The 18,590-nt window shown below is 35.1% G+C and overlaps 1 protein-coding gene across 2 annotated transcripts in view; it reads left to right on the top strand.

Annotated features, from left to right (window-relative positions):
- The window catches only part of Oatp26F (Organic anion transporting polypeptide 26F), a 250,080-nt gene that overhangs the window by 114,629 nt on the left and 116,861 nt on the right, over positions 1-18,590 (top strand). For both annotated transcript variants that reach the window (XM_090407707.1, XM_090407708.1), the window contains one exon: positions 15,874-16,717. In XM_090407707.1, the coding sequence (XP_090263833.1) occupies positions 15,943-16,717 (775 nt within the window). In that variant the 5' untranslated portion in view covers positions 15,874-15,942. The remainder of the gene's footprint in view (positions 1-15,873; positions 16,718-18,590) is intronic.

The following is an 18,590-nucleotide window of genomic DNA, read 5'->3' as shown; positions in this document are numbered from 1 at the left end:
AAAAACGCATTAATCTCCAGAACTAATGTGTGGGTTAACCTGAATGTTCTAGTTGCAGTATGTTCAAAGAAGGAATCTAAATGGAAAAACCCTTCAAAAATCCCCCATTCTGTATAGTTTTGTAAAAACTCCAGTACTGCTATAATAGAAATATGGCGTAAAATTTATACGAGAATGGAACTATTTATAAACTTTTACAGTGATTTAGAAATGTCGGCATTTAGGTTTGAATAATGGCATTGTATTATCAAATATCTTTATCAAATATCTGAGCACAATTTTTAATGAGACATTGACGAACATGAAATAACTAAAGGTCACCTTCACAAGAAAGGTTAGGCAAAGAAGTCTTTTCAGTCGTAGATCGTCTGTTTTCTTGGAAATATGAATGTTTTTAATAATGAATACCCTTCCTGATGCAATCACAGATAATTGTCTGATCATGTTTCTCAAAAGATTTTTCGCCAGGTAGAGTGTGAATTGAAGACAGCTTTCTATTTTATACACTGTACGGCACATAAGAAGGCGTTGTTGTGCATTGGAGGAACAAGACACAGCAAGGCGTCTCGCTATGAACTATAAGAAAAGTTTGAAAGTAAATACAAATTACTGGTAACTCTTAAAAATATGCCTAATATCAGAAGATCACAAATAAGAATATTTTATTCCTCCTCAACTTCCAGGAAATCGTATGAAACATTAGCTTTCTGTATTTTCTATATTAACATACTGCAGAACTCACTTAATTACATCCGCCAATGAATTCCCTTTGCGTGAGTTTTCTACACTAAGTTCCATTCGAATACTCGCTGTGTGACAGCTTGTACTTAATGAGAAAGCAGCTTAATATTCCCAATTTTAAAAAGAGCTAGTGGATAATAAATTATACCACATAGGCAATAAAATAGGAATATTTAATTGCGGATTAATCGAAAAATAAATAATAAAGATAATTTTAAAAAAATCTTTCTTTGACTACACATGCAGAAGTAAAGCGCAATTACTTTCTACAGCAAGTTTTCCTTAAATGATTCCTATTAAATATGCATTGCCCTTGGTCCAACGACAACTTTAATTGCTCTCTCTCTCTCTCTCTCTCTCTCTCTCTCTCCCTCCCTCCCTCCCTAGTCATTAATTATCTTCCTTATACGCAACGATGGAAATTAGAGATGCAGTTTCCAGTTACCACTAAGCACCTAGACGTTTGTTATTACAACAGCTATTGTTTTCCTTTTCTCTGAAGAGCGCTAATCCCTCGATCAGCTTATTGTCGTGTGTGTGTGTGTGTGTGTCTGTGTGTGTGTGTGTGTTGCGTGCGTGCGTGCGTGCAGTCGCAGTATTCTGAAATTATTCTGTACAGTGCTTTTTTTTTTCCCTTCCTTAAAAGAATTCCATTTTCTCGTCTTTTGATATTTTGCCTTCATCAGTGGCTTTTACAACTTTACCATTTGACAAGCCTGTACTGACAAAAGTCTGATCAATCTCACCGTGTCGTAAGTAAAATTCTATGTGGGAAGTTATTGCGAAAATTAAGAGAAGAAAATGTAGGATAAACATTACGAAGAGCAGAAAACAGATATACATACAAGAAGTTTGATCTTTTAGCTTCTTTAAATGTGACTGAATGCAACAAATATTGGAGCCCCAGGTTTATCTTGAACTCCTATTTTCTATATAAAGGTGAGAAAGTTAATTAATTCTTGATTGTTTTATTATCTTCTGTTTATTGATAGTTTTTCAGTGGCGACACATACAGTATTTCAAATTGTCATAAAGAGACTTCTACACATCCTACATATACAATAGATCTATCTAAAATTAATCTAAACTCAGATTTATGAGGATAATTAAAAGCACTTCATTGCACATATGATAATACGATTGGAAACTAAATCGACTGCACTATTACAAGTCAGTGATATAAAGTCTTAGACATCTGAAAAATTTTAAGTATTTTTTGCGACATTCCCAATTATTGCAAACAACAATTTTTACCTATAAAATCACGCAAAATATTTAAAAAAAATTGAAGTAAGCGAATTGCAATGCAATATTCGTTGGTAGTTTTTGTCATTACTATTGAAAACTATTTCGAAATGCGTGTAAGAATCTCATTCATCAATTACAGAAACCTTTGGATAATATTTTGAGTCAAGAGTGAAAGTCTGTTATATTATATTATATTATATTATACAGATTCATAAATGAGCTTTTCCTTCTAAGCAAAGGTTGGATGCTTACAAGAAATTTGTACCGTGAGCCGGCTAAGGTTTAAATAACCCAGAAATTCTGCTCGAGAGGTCAAACGTGGACCTGTTCAAGCCACTTTAGACCTCTAATAAGCAGGATGGTGGTGGTCTCAGCACCGAGCGATGAGAATCATCTATCACCTGCACTTTCGTTAAGCAGCCATATGCCATCTTGGGATTTGAACCCACAGCGATAAGTTGCAAAGTGGAAATCTATTCACTCAGTCATCCGGGACAACATACCGGAGGAAAGAAGAAAAATGTTTGTTGAATGCTTACTAGCGTTCATCCCTTCCCAGCTGTAGCCTTGGTGGTTGTTCCTGGACAGCAGCTGTTTCCCAATTAGTCTTTTTCTTTTTTTTTTTTTCATTGCATACCCTATTACGAAAGTTTTGCTGTTAGGTACTGTCATATAGCTAATTGTGCCGCATATATTCCTTTCTCGAATATGATGTTCGTCACGTAGGACTCCTTAGGCGCAAATGTCATGTGTCACGTACACCACTCCTTACAGTGTCACCATCTGGATACACAATCAAGTAAATACCCTTTCAATTTATTTTATTGTACATGCAGTAAACAATTCAATAAAATATCTTCATAGTTTATAGATCCGAATGGCAGATCATTTTGTATTGCAGACAAAATGTGTTTATGGAAACGTATCACACATCCTTTTATAATTCTGTTGTTTAAGGTAAAAAGTTTATCTTGAGTATGCCAAATCTTCATAGTGCAATGCCTAAACTAGTAAGAGGAATTCAGCTAGAACAAGTATATGTGTTTTAGATATTTGTTTCGGTCCCAATGTTTTAACTTATATAGGGAACAGAGAATTTTCGTGGATTGAAAACCCTCTACGTTTTTATTAGATTATTCATTGTCTACCACTATGAATTTTTCTCTTGTTTATCCTTAAGAAGTAAACATATTGACAGACATGGTGGACTCAATATGTATCTCATCTTGTAGCTAGCTATCCGAGAGAACACTCTCAAAGCCTAAGAACATTTTAAGCAAATTGCTTAAATATATACATAACTTTAAGGGCAATTTTTATTTAAAATAGGAATATATTGGTCTTATTTTTTTTAAAAAAATAAAATTTAATTATTCTAGGTTAAAGCTTTAGTAATATAGGAAAAGTTTTAACTATCTTAACAGATGCTCTCTATTTTATAAGTCCAATATGTCTCGATTTTAAACATTAAGTTCACCACTATTACTAGTTCGAGTATGACGGTTTGAGAAACAACTCTAAAATGTCCCCACTTGATATCGCAGAACTTTTGAACGATTGATTCCTTTACAAAGATACCAGTACACTTTCTTAGCTAAGTATTTTTTGTAGCTAAGTATTCTAGTGCTTATTACAAATTCTGTCTATAACGAGAGGAATTTTGCTGAACTTTTTTCGAGGAAAGACAACATAGAAGTTTGGAGTACCGTTGTCTTAATGGCACTCTCAAACTGTGTTATATTAGGCTTGATCGCTGTAACAAATAATAATAATAATAATAATAATAATAATAATAATAATAATAAACAACTTCTCCTTGAAATAGCGTAATGTTTAATTTCTTTGAATAACTCTTTGGAGTTTTGAGCTTATTAATAAATTGATAATTTTATGCATCTTTATTAATATACTGTATATGGGTTTCGACATATTTCGCTGTAAACATTAAACTTGTTAGTGATAATGATTATAATAATTATTTGTCATTATTATCGTACACTTGCATTTCGCTTCCTGCTTATTGTGCTTTCCTTTTGCTGAAGTCACGTTTCAGCTCTGATGAAGAATAAGATCCGAAATATCAGAGTAACTTCTTAGTGTGATATTTCGATGGCTTCTCTTGTTACTGCAAACATTCACGCTCAAGAATCCTTTGGAAGTAGACATGTAGAGAGCAATATTCGGTCGTTGGTCTACACTTTATAGGATTCCCTTCCCTCCATCTCCCTCTTCCTTTCTCTCTGTTATACGTTACCGCTGTTACCCGCTGTTTCCAAAGAATGCGCTTGCTCAATCTTTTCTTGTGAAAGTAAGCATGTTGCATATGTCATTAACGTTGGTAAGGAGCCACAAATCAGCATGAACAAAAGTGAGTATAAAGAAAAGAAAAAGATATGGAAAAAAGTTCATGTTATGTACCTTTCCTTCGTTTAATGTTTCTTCCCCCACTGTGCTAAGCTAGGACTGCTTTCTAGAAGTACGAGAATAAATGCATTTTTTTTCTTCTTTGCAGAATTGCCCTACTGTGAAACTTAGCCAAGACAAGAATAGCAACTTTCGTTAGTCATAAAATCCATGGTCGTAGTGCATTAACACTTATAATACGTTTTCGAACACGAATGTTTTTTTTTTTAATGTAAAATAAATAATGTACTTTGTTTCAAACATTTTCAAATGGAGCATAACAGTATCGGAAAGCTAATTCTGTTTTATGATTATTATAATTTATTCTGACTTCCAGTGATATTTTATTATATAGGTTGCCTCACCCTGTGTATTACAAGCGACCGATGCTGAACATGCATTGAATTGTGTAAATGTAAGTCGATTGTGAAAATGCTGATGGTAATCAGTTTGAATATTTGTACTTCTATGTAAAATGTAACTGTATTTCAGATTTTTATTTTATTTCGCCATGAATTAAATACAGCCATACAGTAAAAAAAAAAAACACTTTTATTTTTTTATCGCTCCAGTGCCATTGCTTTATATATATATATATATATATATATATATATATATATATACACACACAGTCCCTCGACTTACGTCCTTTTGAAGATACGTCCGTGATCCCATAATGGAGTAAATAACATTTTCGACTATACTTTTGAATAAGACGCAAGCGTATAGTAAACGTTTTTTTATTTAGCAACAATGCGGTGGCAACAGCGCATTCAGCAGCAACCTCTCTCAACAGTCGGCACTTGGCTTCAACAGTTCCTCTGTTGATTTTGTGTTTGAAAAATATGTTATCTGTGTATTTATCATTAAATATTTCGCGATATTTTGTGCAACATGGCCCCTACACTCCCAATTAAAAAAAAAAAAAACCTAGTGAAGAATCACAGAAAACGAGGCAAGCAATTGATGTTGAAACGAGGTTGCAAGTTCAACGATAGTGACGAAGCAACGACAAGGTCCTATCAGTGATTGGAAAAGCTACTTCCATCATGCATAGTGGACCTGAAGCGCATACCTCTTAGCGTTATGTCCATAACCGCTAAGGCACTAAGTCTCTTCAACATGTTGAAGAAGAAAGCACGATCCGAGTACGACTACGAATTCAAGGCTTCTTCTGGTTGGCTCATGAGATTCAAGCAGCGTTTTGCCCTGCACAATGTGAAAATGTATGGTGAATCTGCAAGTTCCAATGAGAAAGCTGCCAAGGAGTTTGTAGAGAAATTGGATAAAATTATTTGCCACAGCAAACATTTAATATGAATGAGACCTCCTTGTTTCGGGAAAAAATTCCCTGGCGGACAATTCATCAACAAAAAGCTAAAATCTTTGCCTGGTTTCAAAGTTCTTCAAGACCGTGTTACGATTCTGTTAGGGAGTAATGCGGCTGGATGTAAACTGAAACCATATGTGATATGGCACAGTGAGAATCCACCAGCTTTCAAAAACATTAGGAAGCATACTCTTCAAGTTCATTAGCGGAGATATAAGAAGTTCTGGATGCAAAACTTATTTGCGGACTTTAATCAACTGTTATATAAGTGAAATGGAAAGCTATTGTGTGAAAGAAAATGTAGAATTTAAAATTTTATTAATTCTAGATAATGCTCCAGATTATCCACCTTACATCGGTGATCTTCACCAAGTTCAAGGTCTTTCTCCCTCCAAACACTACTTCATTGATCCAACCGATGGATCAGGGAATTCTAGTAGTGTTTAAGGTTTATTATCTACGGAGAACTTTTTCACAAGCCATTTCTGCCAATGAAGGAAACGACCAGACTTTCATGCAGTTCTTGAAAGCATTCAATATTTATCATGCTATTAAAAATATTGCTATAGTTTGGGACGAAGTGATCTCTCAATGTATGAGAGATCACTTCATCACTTCATTGGCACATGGAAAAAGACATTAAAAGGGTTTGTGCACGATTTTGGAAGTTTTGAAAAAAATGAAGATCTTTGTAAATTGAGTGAAGAAATAGTATGCTTAGCAAACAACCTGAATCTCGAAGTGAATGACGACGACATAGTTCAACTCATAGGAAGTGCCTCTGAAGAGTTGACCAACGAAGAATTGGTGAACTTCCTCTTCTGCAAAACTACGTGTTGCAGAAGAGGAAGAACAAGAAAAGGTAGAGGAAAAAGAGAAACAAGGAGAGGTAGTTGAATAATTCACAGTGAAGAGTTTTGCAGAGATGTTCTTTGCGGTTCGCGATGTTCTCAAAATGGTTGAAGACATGGACGCCAATGTTGAATGCTACTTATTAGTAGAAAGGAAAGTACATGATGTGTTTGCTTGTTATAAACAAATTTTTGATAAAAAGAAGAAGAGGAATAAGCAAAGCACATCGGATATTTTCATAAAAAAAACAGAGGTTACACCAGTAGATCCGCAGCCTGGTCCGTCACATAGGGAAGGTAATGAAGATGTGATTGTGGAGGAAGATTTGGGTGATTATTCTTCTGTTTTATAGGGGCAGTAACGCACAAGACAGTTTTATAATAAGGTTTAAAAATTAAAATGACAGTATACTTATTACTGTTAAGTCCCTAACCCTTATAACTCTGTTGATTTAATGTATCGACTTACGTCCTTCCTGATTGAACGGAACCCTAACGTAAATCGAGGGATGACTGTGTGTGTGTGTATATAAGATACAGTACTCAGATGCACCCTTGAGATTTCGTTGGAATTTAAATTTGCTGCCAATTCATGTAATTATTGTTACAGTATTGGCTTCTTCTGTCTCCTACCAATAAATAAATAAATAAATAATAATAATAAATCTTCCCAAAATAACTATCGCAGAGTGTGTCAATTTATGTCATTACTTCAAGATCTAAAGTTACTGAAGCTATTTTGAGTCACAAAAATGTCAGACTATGAGTTCAATTATAATTATCAAAGTTATTGAACTCTGGGACATTTGAAATATAGTTCAACTTGATTTGAACAAACATAATTTTTTACCTTTATTGAAAAGGTAAAAAAATACGCATACAACTACTTATTAAATGTTCAAAATGGCTTCCGCCAGTTTCGATGCGCATTCTGATTCGTTCCGACTATAAGAGTATAACGAAAAATTAGTTTATTTTTCAGCATCAATTTAGCTGACTGTTGATCTCTTGTCCACTTAGATCTCTCTCTCTCTCTCTCTCTCTCTCTCTCTCTCTCTCTCTCTCTCTCTCTCTCTCTCACACACACACACACACACACACCATGTTTTTCGTGTGTTTCGACATATGGAAATCTAGTGGACTACGATATGTTGGCTACGATAGACAATTCAGTTGGCTCTCACTGATCCATCTGTAGGCAAATTGCTTATTCATATATTGTGTGACATTTCCTAGCAAAGTGTGGGTTTGCCCATTCATGCTTGCACTACATTTCCATTCGTGTTTGAAGAGGAACGTTGTCTTAATGAGGTCGGCAGTTTGTTTTGCAATAAGCTAGTTTAAAAGATACCTATGTCGTTGCGGAAAGATATATGTTCATTAACTAGACACCAACGATACCACATCATGTTACAAAATAATGATGTTGAGATTTTTTTTTTTTTTTGAGTAAGTCATAAATGGTAGTATCTGGTATGATCGATTCCAAACAATGTAGCGATGAAAGCGAGGAGGGAGAAAATTGCATCAAAGGGTTATCGTATGACATCTGACTGAGAACCACCTCTAATAAGCAAGTGCTGACATAAAGTTGTTGAATACACTGTGTTAAAAAAAAAAAAAAAAAAAAAAAAAAAGGAGATCCACTAAACAAATTTGCACACCATTATATACCCATCTTCATTAAATTTTATATAGTCCGTAGATATGAATATCCTGATTTAAGAATTTAGTTTCGCACAAAAATTCTAGAAAAATTGATTCCGTGCTGCTGCCACAAAATAAAAAAATAAGTAAAATAAATATCACTTCGCAGCGCTACTGGACAGATCGCATTGTGTCTCAGATTACTGTGTTGCATTCGGTAGTGACTATATACTTAACAATGACTGTATTATTAAAAATCAATTTGTGACCTTCAGTACTGCATTGTGTCTATAATATTACTGCACGATCGAGGCTTATTCTGTACTTTAACACTGCACCTTTTCATCAAATTTGTTCGTCTAAATAACACTGGAATCGTGTCTGATTGTAAGACCCCACAAATCTGTAACATTAGCATAAAAGATGGGAGTTAAAAGAATTGGGTGTTGGGCAGTTACATCTTACTGTTTAAAGGGAGATACATATTGTCTCTCCGCTGTAGAATGCTGATAAAATTAAAAAGACAACGGAAACTGCAAGACGTAAATCTGCTACAACTCTTAAATAATCACATGATCATCTAATCGAAAAAAATTTTACTTACTGATTGTGGGTTGAAAAGTTAACCACCCAAACGGCCACGCGGATGAAATATATCAAATATATATGCTTCATATCCATATTATTTCAATAATATCCAATGGTTATATTGACTTGGCCGGTACGTGGGCACTTCGCGTCCATGTAATTATGAGCGTATATACATGTCCAGGCCAGTGTGTAGTTAAATGAAAGAAACATTCCTCGAACACAAAGTGTTCGGATAAACACCAAAGTGATGAAGAGTTTGCTCGACAAGATAAAAGAAAAGGAAAGTGGTGAATAAATTTTATGCTAATTTCAAGCAGCGAACTTGCTCAAATTTACAATATAAAAATAGCAGGTGGTGCGGCCTAGTGCTAATGATGAAGCGTCAAGGGCGTATCCTGAGTGATTCATGGAAGAAGTGATTCATGGAAGAAGGTAAATATCCTTCCCTCTCCCGATCTTGTTTTCAATAGGGAAGAAATCGAACTTTCATCTCATGCGAAGAAAAACATACTTCTGGGTTTAAACTAGCCAAGGACCGTTTAACTCTTCGTTTTGGTGGAAATGCTTCAAGAACTGTAAAACTCAATTCGTTGGTCACCTGTCACTGAAATCTCAAAGGTTAAGAAGAGCTGATTAGAGCAAATTTACCAATCATTTGAACTTCAATGATACAACGATATGCCACTATGTCGAAAATAATTATAGTCGCTGCTGATAAACAATGCCCTAGATATCCACCAAACACAGTACAGATAAGGGCGGCTGAACATGTAAAAGTTGAATTTCTGTTGCTAAATACCTCTCTTTTACAACCAATAAATCAAGACATCATAACAAATTGTAAAACCTACCTTCAGCAGACATTTAAAGAGTCATTACAGGAAATGGACAACTACAATATGTCTGTCAAAGAATACTGGAGTGGAACCTCAGTAACTCAGTCGGTATAGACGAGTCCCTTTGGTTGGAAAGATCTGGGTTCGACTCCCGTCTATGACGTGAAGAACTTTTATCAGGTGTTTTCGATTTGGAGGTTTTTCTCCCGGAAATTCTGGTTTTTCATCCTTCAAAATAGGAAAACTGGTTCCGTGAAGATCCTTACTTCCTAGCCGGGGAATGATGGTAGCCTGCACTAGTCCCCGGTTAGGAAGGCAGTAACTTCTGACTAGTACCTCATCTCGAACTACGCTAACAAAAACAAGAATACTGGCAGTCTCATAACATCGATGTTCTTGATTGATGTCCTGAAGGACATCAAGAACATCGATGCTGCTTAAAAAAAGGTCACATCTTCTATGAATGGAGTGGGGAAAAGCAAGTCTAAGTCTGTGCATGACTTTGGGAGATATAAGTTCCACAGACTGCGAATAAAATTACCGCAATTGCTTAGGAGATAGGTCTTAACAACTATGAGCCTAATTATGTGAGTGAGTTGCTAGAAAGATTCTCAGCTTCTTGTAAATGAGGAACTGGAAGAAGTGGTAGTACTGTTGACTCAGGAGCAAGAAAGACTAATTTGATTGTCTATAAAAACCCAAGACTTGCACAAATTCTGTCTGGAATTGACAGGCATCTGCAGAAGCTAGGCAACATCGATCCTTACTGGGAACGAAGCTGTTCCGTTAGAATAAGAGTCGATGCAGTGTTGAGCCTAACTACTATGTTTTTCAGAAAGAATACATCAAGAAATGCAAACAACCTCCTTTGTTATTTTAAAAAGAAATCTGAAGAGCTTCCAACTTATCCAAAGACGGCAAAAAATAATCCAGTCGACCCTCAAGATCCATAATCAGAACTTGCCTATCGTCAGTAATGCCTACCATTACGAAATAAATGTGATTTAATGCATGCATATAATTCTTTATGTTTAAATTATTAAAATGTTTGTATTATCGGATGAAAGAGAATCTCGGTTTTCGTATCGCAGAAGAGGGCTTAATAGGGAATACACAGTTGAAAGACAATAACATATACTGATAATCTTAATTACTTCTGCCGTAATTAACACAAACTAATCTCCTTTTCACGATAACGTCTTTGATGGTTAAATAACTTTTTTTATTACTAACACCACTATCTATGACTAAACTCTACTAACATACAGCAAGCCCACCATAAACATAGTCTGTTGCAAATGTTCACGTGTCAAGGTTAAATAAAGTATATATCACTATATATGAAAGTTGAACCAAAATTAAGAACTGAAAGGATCTACTGATCCCACTGAAAACAAATGTGTTTTTTTTTTCTAAATTGTATGGCGGTTTCATAATTTGGTTTCTTAATATTTCCTTATGAGTTCTTTTATATCCGGAACAAACAAAACTAGGAAATGTTCTTAAAATATATGATATTATTTATCAAAACTAAGTTTGCAGACTTAAACATGAACTTCCATACATGTGAAGAAAACAAATCAGCATACAGAACTAATATAGAAGAAATATTTGTGTAAAGACATTGTCCCTCTTCTCATGTTCGAAACTCAAGAAAGCGAGACAGCTCGAACTTCTTGCCAATTCACATTTCTCTCTCTCTCTCTCTCTCTACTTCTATCTTCTGTTCGTAAGTGTGTGGGTGTGATCGTTCAACGCACACCGAGGAAAAAGAGAGAGAGAGAGAGAGATGGGGTGTACCCATACGAGTTAACTGTCTTTACCATGCGAATCAGCGAACTCAGACAATAAATCTATTCTTGCATTTTTCTGAATCTCTTTCCCCAATATCATATGGCAACTGCTGTTCCTACTGGAGAACTTCCTTTTGTTTGTCTTAAGTTAGCTGAAAACTGTATTTATACTCTCCTTGAGTATATTAATAACCCGGAAACGGTCACATAGTTCATCAGGTTAAACAGCCACCTCATTCTTGGCATAGTTGCCCCCTATTAAGCCATTTTTTTTAAATTTATTTACTATTTGATTCAATTATAGTATTAAAATATAATAAACTTGATAAAAATTAAAGAACGCAACCATCTGAAAAATAATAGTTCCATTTTCTTGTTTTGTTTAATTAAAATACAATAAACGTACCATATCTAGTATTGCAATAAATAAAAATACAGTACTGTACTCTAATATATTATTTCTCGGCATGACTGTATGAATTCTGTAGCTCTCCAGTATTCACCGTTTACAAAGAATATTATGCGATCTATTTTGCATATATTTCTATTATTTCTTTATTTCATCATTCTTTTTATGTTATTTGTCATATCAAAAAAGCGCAATACATTAAAAAAATATGTATATATTATTATATAATAACGTAAAAGAGGAGACTGAATTATCTGCTTTTCTGAAAAACTTGATTTTTTTAAATTTACCAGCAAGTTCTAGGTCCTGATACTAGCGTTTAGAGGTTATTCTGCACTTATTAACATTCTCAAGAAAAGAAAAAAGTTGCATTTTAAGTTAATTTGCAGTTCTCTTCGGGATCTGAACATCTCCTGTTTAATGTGGAAGATTTCATCCAGCTGAGATCAGAATTACATGAAAATATTTCTGTCGTCTCTAACACATTGACTAAAAAGACTGTGTTTTTTAACTGGAAAAAGTCTGGATTCGAATCTCAACTATAATGCGAAGAGCATTCAGGCTATCTATCCAATTGAAAGTGAGTTAAGCAGATTCGTAAATATACGGCCGATTTTTCCTTCTAGAAGAAACTCCTCTGGTCTGTACTCCAGAATTCGCCCCGGAAAGTTTTTATTTTGAATTACTCATATTTCTGTATTAGTCAAAAATTCAAAGAAATTCGAAGCTTTAAAAAAATAAATAAATAAAAAGTCCAATGCAAGGTTTCTCATTTCTCTTCTGAACATTGTATAGTTGCTCACATTCCCAGAACAAAATTGTCACTTGTACATACAGTAGCCATCTGCAACTATTCCCATCATGCTGTTCACTAATTAGCACAGACTCTATTTATTGTTTCATTTATTTAGAAAACGTTACTTGCATGTGGCTGTTTTAAAACGGTTTTGACTTTTAAAGAGATTTAAAATAATGAATTTATTTATCTACTCGTCTTATTTCCGCTTATTTTAATAAGTAAACTCTGTGTATCCTTGTCATTTAGCCTGGAACCTTTGCTTCATTTATTTATTACTGCGAGAAACATTAGAAGTTGAGTCATGAAAATGCATGTAACTCTCAGTCGGCATTTGCGTTCAAAGTCAACTATGTGATAATTGGCTCGTGTATCTTTCTAACTTGTGCTTTTTCCTTCTTGCTCACAGTGAAGTGTGCTGCCTGCCCAGCATCGTGCTAGCTGTCGGATAGAATGTCGCATGAATCTCACACTTGGTTAAAATACCGATTTAATTAAAACACATCAGTCACTGATGAAGAACCTATGCTGGTGTGTACCTCAGGAAGAGCCAATAGCATTTGAGACTTTGTCTTCATGTGTACACGATCCTCGCACGCACCTCGGTTCATATCGATTTCCGGGCGGTGCTATGTTAATACCATCTTGATGAATAGTTAGAATAGAGTGTGTTGACCCGAGAAACCCCACTTCCTCCTCACTTCACAACCGTTGCTACACAAACATCACCCCTTCTTCTGCTCAGTGATATGTACAAAAGCCATTCAGCCTAAAGTCATTTTGACCAAGCTTCATATGTCTGGATAAGTCAAATTCCCTTCCTAGTTCAAACAGTGTATTTTCTTTGCAGTGTCATGATTTCTGTCACTGTGGGTGGCGCAGTATTAACTCAGGATAACTGTTTCCTAAGAAGTATGATGATAATGTTCATACCAGAATTAATCATTAGATCATGAAAAGTATGACGATGATGTTACTTGGAATAAATCTCAAATTGCAGCTAATATTCTGTTCGTTATCTGGAATGTGCCTTTCTTTGATTTTATTATACTTCAAAAATGAGAAGTTTTGATCCGAATTATTATTGTTTTCTGATCTAAAAAAGTTAAGAGTGAGGTCAATTGACGTACATACCATATAATAATTAAAAACATTTCACATTTTTTTATATCAATCAACAGTTTTACGTTTGTTCTAAAATGATATAATGTAACTGATTTTGTATAGCACTGAGTTTCTTCATTGTGGTGTGTGGTCTCACCAGAATTTCTGAACGCCCAAATAAAATAGATTTTTAATTACTATAACACTTTTTTGAATGTTAGTCAAGTGAGTTTTAATTTATCGTCCTACATGTTTCACCGATTTTTGCTGTCGGCATCTTCAGAGATGGATACAATTGGTAAGCGATATGAAAGTAACAGACTAGGTTTTAACTGACAGTTCTAATTCATACAAAATTAGTATTGTGCGAGACAATGCGCGTGTCTCGGGAACATGATTTATTTGTTGCGAGCCATAATATAATTGGCGTGAAAGTTCATTTCTTTGATGTTTAGTGATCTAATTAAAGCTTTCCAAAATTCCGGTAGGATTAGACCTTGATTCTTATTTAGGTTTCCTGTTGAAACGGGCGACCTTAGCAGTCTCCTTGAAGATTCTGGAATGGTAGTTCTCTTCTATATAGGGCATATGACTCTTATCCCACTCAATAAGATGGTTGGTAGAGGCAAAGTAGCAAGAAAGGCCTGAAATATCTTGTCTGTTGTTTCTAACATAGCCTATGTGCTCCCTCTGTCTCGTTTCGAAGCTTCTAGAGGTCTGACTAACGTAACTAACACCACAGGAGCAAGGTATATTATATACTCCAGAGTACTTGTAGAATGGATGAGAGTCTTTCGGTGATCTTAAAAATTTCCGAATAGTATTGACCGGCTTGAATGCTACTCTAATATTGTGTGGTTTTAGAAAGATAGCCAATTTTTTGGAAATGCTGCTGACAAATGGAATAGTTATAGTACTGATGTATTGGGTGTCATCCGAAAAGAGAATCTTGTTGTAGAGTCTTTTTGGATAACCATTTAAGGATAGCTCTCTGGATATTGTAGTTAATTCTTTTTGTAAGTCATCTTGGTCTGTTGTGTAATGTATAGCTCTTTTCTTAAGCATATGGATAATGCTAAGTTTCTGGGATATATGATGTGACAAGTTGAAATGGAGGTAACGTCCAGTATTCATAAGTTTTCTATACACAGACATGTTGATACTGTTATTGGTTTGTTTCTTTATTAGGATGTCTAGAAATGGAAGTTTTTCATCTTTTTCAATTTCTAATGTGAATTTGATAGTATGGTGGAAACTATTGATTTGGTTGAGAAAATCCATTAGTTCTTCTTTCGTATGATTCCAAATGATAAAGATGTCATCTACATATCTGTACCAAGTTTTCGGTTTTGAAAAAAAAAAAAAAAAAAAAAAAAAAACAGATTTTTTTTTCCATGTCACTATCATTCACAACAGATTGAAAACATAAAGCACTGTATATGTACCACGAATGGACTAAGGGTTAAAGAATCCTGGAACCTTATTTTAGAGACTAAACATCATGCTTTTTTCAAAGTCTCTTCAAACCTCACTAAATAGGGTGGTAGCCTCACGCCAGAGTGATAAATATTTACTGCCTAAAGTCATTCACGAACATTCAATGCTACAGAGGGATTCGAACCCACGGTCTATAGGTTGAAAAACTGAGACGCTTATCCACTCTGCCAACCAAGCCAGCAAATACTTATCATATAATCACGCATTTGTTCTGGAGTGTTATATTTGTTCGTGTTTGCTATTTTTATTCAAAATTCAGTGGTCATCGAATACTCTGTAATGTGGTGTGGTCACCATTATCCACCTTAAAGAGCAACTTTTAACAAGGCCAAAAGCACATTTACTCTATTCAATTTAGAAGTATTCAGTCACCCATAAGCAAAATTTCATGCAGTAGAAACCTTTACCGAGTCTGGCAGTAAGTACTATTAGACAACAAAACCTATGCAGTTTTTTGCGATAAAAGTGTACACGTTGCATTTGAGTAGAAGCATACAGGTATTATAGTATAATAAATTGGTTAATTAAAATTTTTTAAATTTGTTCATACAAATCAGATTGTATAAAAATCAGCTTGCTGTTTTTTTTTTTATTTCATATTAACATCTTTTGTTTTTAACCTTACAGGAAAACCCAAAGGAAAGATTAAGAGTTCGCTTGTTATATGGTGTCTAGGTACCGAAATTTCTTTCCATAATGACCATCGTAAAGAACAGTACTATGGGACAACTGCCGCGTCTCTCGTCGATGACTGACGGTTACCCAAATGATATGCACGAATCGCACAGCCATGAGCCTCTTGTATCTCATGCTAACAATCACGCACTAGATTGTGTTGCTGATCATATGATGTCTCTTCAAGTTCAGAACAATCGCTACAATCCCAACGACTGCTCTGATGACGGTGAAAAATGTGGCTGGGGACGTTTCCATCCTAAATGCCTTCAGCGGTTTCGTACACCTCAATGGGTTTTGGCCTGGTTATGTTGGGCAGGATTTTTACAAGGACTTATAGTTAATGGATTCATTAATGTTGTTATTACCACAATTGAAAAGCGTTACCAGCTTCGAAGCACAGAATCGGGACTGATTGCTGGAGGCTACGATATCGCTTCCTTTCTGTGCCTTATACCTGTCAGTTACCTGGGTGGTACTCGTAGTAAACCACTTTTTATAGGAACAGGAGTTTTGATCTTAGCGCTAGGATCATTTGTTTTCTCCCTTCCCCATTTTATCGCTGGACCCTATAAATTCAGTATACAACAAGAAGATATATGTCCCAGTAAATTAAACTGGACCAATAATTCTACGTGTGATAGTGAACTTGAACCTATGTCATCTTTGTCCAATTATAAATACATATTTTTACTTGGACAGCTATTGCATGGTGCAGGCGCAGCCCCTTTTTATACTCTTGGTTGTACTTATCTTGATGAAAACGTCCCAACGAAGATGTCATCAGTTTACTTGGGTAAGTGTTGTTTATCTTTGATATTATTGATGGATTTTGTTATATGGCTGTCTATAATTGATAGTTATTATATCATGTAATTGCAGATAATGCACATTAGGGATTCTAGCTTATCAAGTATGCAGAATGTAAAAAGCATTATTATTATTCCGTTATTACTATTTGCTCACTGATCAGAAATCCTAGCCATAGTTTCGCTGATGACTGTACGTCCCCATTCCTTTTCTTCATTTGATAAACCATGTAATACACAATCATTCCAAGTTTCAAGATTGTTCATTATCAGCATCTTAAATTCTGGACTTGCCACTCTTCAGTGAAGTGACTACAAATTTAGTACTATTTAGAAGTGAGTACTATCGAAAGGCAGTACTGTTATATCTTACAAGAAAGATTTCACCTCCCTTACTTTCTTGATAATCAGATTTCTCTTCTTCAGCTGACTTACCTCTAGCCTTTACTGGCGTAAACACATTTTAGCTATATCCTCTTCACCCTTCAAAAAAACAACTTGGCATTTCGCTCCTATTCCGTTCATACTAATACAGTACTAGACACACCCGAAATCCGTCCGACCTTGTTATGCTGTTCCGACATTTTGGGTGGTGCACTAAAAAGCCTCTCTACAGATATTTGATGCTGTGAGTAAGAATATATACAGTCCTCTTTCGCAAATATTCACTCCAATTGCTGAGCCTTCATAACTCAGCCTGTTTCGAATCCCGTCTAAGACGCGAAGAACCTTTATCATTGCTTTTCAACTGAATCTGAGTTAGACTATCTCATACGGGAATAGCAGGGTCCTCCCCTCCACGGAAACTCGGGTTTTTCGTCCCGCAACCAGGTAAACCGGCCAGGAGAATAGGTGCAATTTATGGACAAAAATGCATTACAATCAACAGTATCATGTTGGTTTCAGAAGATGATGCCATACCTGTCCTATAACACTGTATCATCATATGCTAACCCAAACTGCTTTCTCATAAGATGTTCTGTTTTTGCTCTATGTCTCTATAGGTAATTTCATGGGCTGGGTTCCACTGAACCGACCGTCATTATTTCTTCACTTTCCTTTAGATCTATACGAACACGAGCACGTAAATATCCATTTACTGTCAAGCTTCAAACCTACCGAACCAACTTTTCGCCCTCTTTAATATTCTCTGCCTATTCTATGAAATAAGAGCCTTTCTCCAGAATTACAAACTCTAACTATTTAAAATATTAGCTCTTGTCCACTCGCAGCATTGATTTGAAACCTCTTGTGTATGCATGTTGAATACATTATTTGATGTTGTGATTGTATTTCCCAAAATCAACTTTTCGTTTAAATTTTTCATGCAAGATTAATGAGTGTCATTTGCATAGCATATGTCATTATTGTATTCTTATAATTATTACTCTTGACTGTTATTACAATAATATACAGTGTTTTACAGTATGTAGTATTTTTTTTTCTTTTATGGTTCGTATGCTTGATTGATAAAGCATATTAGCGTTACAATCATTCAGCATATGCATTTCTCGCTTTGCTGAGTTCTTGACTGTCTCTGGATAATTTAAAACTTCGGCTATTTTAAAATTATCTTTTTTTTTTCTTTCTTATATTTGTTTCATCTGTCTTCGGAAGTGAGAAAAGCTGGATGACGAAATATTTGCTAGTATAAATTATGAAATTCAGAAATGCGAAAGTTGCAAAATGAAGAGGTTATTAATAGAGGTAAAAGTTTATCGCTTTCGAGAGAGAGAGAGAAATCTGGTTTCATGATGTGCTGTAACTTGATCAGTGTAGTTGTACCTGTATCAGCTCGCAGTTGATGCAAGTTTAACTTGCATCAACTGCGAGCTGATACAGCTGATTCAGTCCTTAGTT

This window comes from Typopeltis vanoorti, chromosome 17 (genome assembly GCF_054136105.1).
Source record: "Typopeltis vanoorti isolate ZY-2024b chromosome 17, IOZ_Tvanoo_1.0, whole genome shotgun sequence".
Classification (NCBI taxonomy): domain Eukaryota; kingdom Metazoa; phylum Arthropoda; class Arachnida; order Uropygi; family Thelyphonidae; genus Typopeltis; species Typopeltis vanoorti.
This window is presented reverse-complemented; position numbering and strand designations above follow the sequence as displayed.